The sequence below is a fragment of the Nansenia antarctica genome (assembly GCF_963989245.1).
Source record: "Nansenia antarctica genome assembly, chromosome: 3".
Classification (NCBI taxonomy): Eukaryota; Metazoa; Chordata; class Actinopteri; order Argentiniformes; family Microstomatidae; genus Nansenia; species Nansenia antarctica.
The window spans coordinates 27,666,866-27,671,865 of NC_137688.1; the positions used below are offsets into that span (position 1 = coordinate 27,666,866).

Sequence of the window (5,000 nt, forward strand, 5' to 3'; positions counted from 1 at the left end):
TCTCTCTCTCTGTCAGGGTGCACAGTTTGGAATCCTGGTTAATTGGAAGTGTAACCTGGACTACTCTGTGGAGAAATGTGTTCCGTCCTACTCCTTCACACGCTTGGACGCTGTGTTTGAGAAGAACTCCGTCTCTAAGGGATTCAACTTCAGGTCCTTTTCACATCTCTGTCCTCCACCTCCACCTCTTCCTTTTCATTTTCATTTTGTCTTGTGTTAAGTGAGATCCTCTTTAACTCTTCCTCTCTCTCTCTCTATGCACAGATTTGCCAAATATTACAAAACAGAGAACGGGACGGAGTTCCGAACACTTCACAAGGCCTTCGCCATCCGCTTTGACATCCTGGTCACTGGCGATGTGAGTATGGAAGAGGATGTGTGCGTGAGCTTAGAATGATAAGGTTCTATCTCCGTTTAGGGTAGTTCAGAGATATTGAGCGTCAAAGTTTTTACATTCCATTATGTTTTGTGAGATGGGACCTTTGTATTTTATGAATTACTAACTAAAACATTTCAACATTTTAAAAATAACACCACACAGGCATTAATAAACACCTAATGGATCAGATTATGTAAAAAACTAAATTTTGACACAAATGGAGATAGAACCTTATAATTCTAACGCCACGGTGTGCGTGCGTGCGTGCGTGCGTGCACAAATGTATGCCGCACCGAATCAAATCTGTTTCTGTCTTTTCAGGCGGGGAAGTTTAGCGCTGTTCCTGCTATAATCAATCTAGTGACTGCCTTCTCCTCTGTGGGACTGGTGAGGCTTCCACACTGCTGTTGAGATGAGATTGCAGGCTTTATCAAGGGACAGTACTGCTATTGAGAATGCATGCTTTATCACCAGACCAGGATTGAACTGAGTCATTGAATGTCATAATACCTCTAGAGTCAAATGTCTGGATCTGTCCAGTCTCTAACCTTTCTAACCATCTTAACATTGCTTGTTTCCAGGGCACGGTCCTGTGTGATATCTACCTTCTCAACTTCCTGAAGGAGGCAGAGCAATACAAGGCCAAGAAGTTTGATGAGGTACTGTACAATCATTTTGATGAAATACTGTATATTCGTGTCAATATAGTAACTAAAAGAGAGAGGTTGTTCTAGTAGTGTGTGTGTGTGTGTGTGTGTGTGTGTGTGTGTGTGTGTGTGTGTGTGTGTGTGTGTGTGTGTGTGTGTGTGTGTGTGTGTGTGTGTGTGGGTGTGTGGGTGTGTGTTTGCCTGTGTGCAGTCGTAGACTGAAGACCCATCTCTTCAGGTTACACGGCTTAACTGCTCCTCCTGAGACATCTACTGCCCCCCAGCACTGCGTCTCCTGAAGACACCCACTTTTCCCCTTTACTGTGTCCCCTATGACTTCTACTGCCCCCCCTTCTGTACTGTTTCTCTGTTTCTCCAGTGTCTAAATATAATAATTATTATTTTTATTTATTTTTAAAATTAAAAAACCTAGGTTTAGAAGAAGGTGATAGAAGAAGGTTTTTCCTTCTATCAATGGCCCCGGGCCTGAGCTGGATTACTCTTCCTGCTACGACTGGTGGATTGATGATTCACTTAATTAGTATTCAAATGTATTGATTGTAAGTCGCTTTGGAATAAGGCGTCTGCTAAATGCCAAAAATGTAAAAATGCATGTGTGCACATAATGTGTTTGTACTAAAGAATGGTTCTGTAGGTTTAAAGAGCGACTCAAAACCCTCTCCCTCTCTCTCTCCCCTCATCCCTCCCTCTCTTGCTCTCTCAGGTCTCTCTCGAGTCCGAGATATCGGGATCCCTCTCTCAAAACATTAGCAGCCAGCTGTCAATCAAACTAGAGAAAGACTCATATGATTCAGAACCTGTCTCTCTTTCCATTGACCAACGGGTCTGAGTGACAGCCTCCTTCAACCAATTGGCATAGAGGAGGATCCTACTATCTACAGCTGTTTCCTAAACTGCACTTAAACATTTGCTGAGAACACATAAGTATGATATTAACCAACCATTTAGACTTGTTACTTTGAAGCACAACATATTATATATAGCTCTAGCTGATCTATGGTCCTAAATAAAAGCATTCACCTTACTGTACTTACTATGTCGTTCAGAAATAAATGATCTAATTTACATGGAATCGTGTGTGTGTGTGTATGTGTGTGTGTGTGTGTGTGTGTGTGTGTGTGTGTGTGTGTGTGTGTGTGTGTGTGGGTGTGTACAGTGAGAATGATGATGAGGTCTTTTGTAATGTGCCAAATACAGCTGACATTGTTGTTGTTGTGTAGAAGTAGGCTTCTCATTCGATCTGTACATGGAGGAAGCTTCTTCTTTTTTCTTTTTTTTACAAAACTACCAGTGCCTAGTCACACTTGTTAATGGCCGTCCAAAAGACTGAAGAAGTACAGAGGTCCCCAGGTCCCGTCCCAACAGGCTCCAGAACAGCTTCTTCCACACAGCTGTTACTCTGATGAACAACCCCCCGCCCCCCCCGCCCTCTAATCTAATCTGTGGTCAGATGCTAAACAGCATGTCATTGTCTGGTACTTGTACTCTGCAATGACAATAAAGTTGAATCTAATCTAATCTCAAAATAAATCAATAATGGTGTTAAAACACTGTTAGGAACTTAATGACGATATGAGTTCATTGATCTTTTTATTGATTTATTTTTCCATACTTTTGAGCAGTTTCGCTTACAGACAGAGCAAAGCAGTGTTTCATCCTCTCTCTCTCTCTCTCTCTCTCATTTCTCTGCATCTTCCCTCGTTCTGTATCTTACATTCATAGCTAGCAAGATTAAAGGGGCAATCTGCGGTTCAACAAACAACAACAAACTGTTTAGGGGTTTACAGCTGATGGATGGGGCTGCAGAAATGCAAAGACTGACCATCCATGAGATCAACATGAGAGTTTTAACCACGTTTTAAAGCTACACAGAAGAAATGATAGGATCAACCAACCAGTTCAACCAAGCTCATGAGGCATTTATAAATTATACTCTTCAAGAATCAATGCCAATACACTGTATTATTAATGATGAAAAATGGATGTAAAAGATCTCAGATTACCATTATAATACTAAGCAATTTGACCATTTTAATACTTAAGCAATATAGCAAACATCTTAAGCAATATAGCAATCTGTGTTCTATCTCCATCCCTGTCACACTCTGTTCTTGAAGGAGCAAACCATATTCTTCTTCAGGTGACATCTGTCGTCATTCCAACTGCCAGACGCTGACCAAACAAAAGAGAAGAGTGTCATGTGATATTACACAACATGTTTAGTATAGAAACATAATATGCAATATATTCTCCATAGGTTGCTTTCTCGTGTCCCTCTCTCCATCCCTCCCTCCCTCCCTCCCTCCCATCCCTCCCATCCCTCCCTCCCATCCCTCCCTCCCTCCATCCATCCCTCCCTCCCTCCCTCCCTCCCATCCCTCCCTCCCTCCCTCCTTCCCATCCCTCCCTCCCTCCCTCCCATCCCACCCTCCCTCCCATCCCTCCCTCCCTCCCATCCCTCCCACCCTCCCTCCCTCCCCTCCCTCCATCCATCCCTCCCTCCCTCCCTCCCTTACTCTTCCAGTTCATCTCCACACAGTCCTCCTTGTCGGCTGTGTTGTCTGGCTGGCCAGGGACCCACTTCTGAAAGTTCCAGGAAGATCCGTCCAACCACACGAACTTGTTGGACTGAGAAAATTAGAGACAAGACACGTGAAACTTCACAAAATAAACCAAAAAGGGGTGTTCACTGGGTGGTGTGACAACTAGTTCCAAATGGTTGGCCTAATTAGCAAACTACCCCTCATCCCTCCCTTTGCCCATTGAGTTCTACACGTCCATCATGGAGTCCATCCTCAGCTCATCCATCACCGTCTGGTTCGCTGCCTCCACTGCCAAGGACAGAGGCAGACTACGGCGGACACGGACACACACACACACACACACACATACACAATACACTGACATTGCTTATATACTGTTGTTTTTTATGCACTAACCTCACCAAGTCAATTTCCTGTATGTGCAAATATACTTAAATATACTTATATATTTATATATAAGTATATATATACTTAGCCAAATAATAAATGATTCTGATTGTGATTCTGATCTCCTCCTCTCCATTCCAGAGGAGGCTGGTGGAGGTAGAAATCCCAGGATGGCCTCATTGTAATACATGTCATGGAGGAATGGTATCCCATTACTGATTCCATTCTATGCATTACAATGAGTCCTCCAATTTCTACCACCACCAGCCTCCCCTTTCCACCTTCCCCCCTCTCACCCTGAACAGTTCCATGTTCCTCCCCCCTCTCACCCTGAACAGTTCCATGTTCCTCCCCCCTCTCTCTCACCCTGAACAGTTCCATGTTCCTCCCCCCTCTCACCATGAACAGTTCCATGTTCCTCCCCCCTCTCACCCTGAACAGTTCCATGTTCCTCCCCCCTCTCTCTCACCCTGAACAGTTCCATGTTCCTCCCCCCTCTCTCTCACCCTGAACAGTTCCATGTTCCTCCCCCCTCTCACCCTGAACAGTTCCATGTTCCTCCCCCCTCTCACCCTGAACAGTTCCATGTTCCTCCCCCCTCTCACCCTGAACAGCTCCATGGCTCCCAGCCAGATGCGGGGGCTGACGGGGCTGTACTTCATGGTGACACACAGCAGGTCAGAGTTGCCTTTCTCATTGTGGACAGACACCAGGTGGCCCCCTGGAGCTTTGCCCCTGCAAAAGAACTGGGACGCACAGGATTATGGGTCATGTAGTGCAGGAATAGACGCAATGTGATAACAAGAGAGTGTGTGTGTGTGTGTGTGTGTATTTCAAGTTTCAAGTGTCAAGTTTTATTGTCACTCAGTTTGTCTTACTCAGTCACATTACTCAGAGAGTAACATTCTTAGGCTTGGGTTCCTGACATCGCAGCACAAGACAATAAGGCAATAGGCAAGATAAGTCAGGATTAAAAAAGTGACAAACTTATAAGTGTGTGTGTGTGTGTGTGTGTGTGTGTGT

General features: G+C 44.5%; 2 protein-coding genes across 2 annotated transcripts in view; one reads left to right on the plus strand and one right to left on the minus strand.

Annotated features, from left to right (window-relative positions):
* Positions 1–1,687, plus strand: part of p2rx3a (purinergic receptor P2X, ligand-gated ion channel, 3a) — a gene marked incomplete at both ends in the record, with an annotated part of 8,013 nt that extends 6,326 nt beyond the window's left edge. The window contains 5 exons of the mRNA XM_080527134.1: positions 17–153; positions 265–358; positions 701–766; positions 961–1,038; positions 1,682–1,687. Coding sequence (XP_080383260.1) covers positions 17–153; positions 265–358; positions 701–766; positions 961–1,038; positions 1,682–1,687 — 381 coding nt within the window. The remainder of the gene's footprint in view (positions 1–16; positions 154–264; positions 359–700; positions 767–960; positions 1,039–1,681) is intronic.
* Positions 1,688–3,145: 1,458 nt separating this feature from the next.
* Positions 3,146–5,000, minus strand: part of LOC308153953 (lectin-like) — a gene marked incomplete at both ends in the record, with an annotated part of 2,017 nt that continues 162 nt past the window's right edge. The window contains 3 exons of the mRNA XM_080527135.1: positions 3,146–3,219; positions 3,564–3,675; positions 4,583–4,723. Of these exons, the coding sequence (XP_080383261.1) occupies positions 3,146–3,219; positions 3,564–3,675; positions 4,583–4,723 (327 nt within the window). The remainder of the gene's footprint in view (positions 3,220–3,563; positions 3,676–4,582; positions 4,724–5,000) is intronic.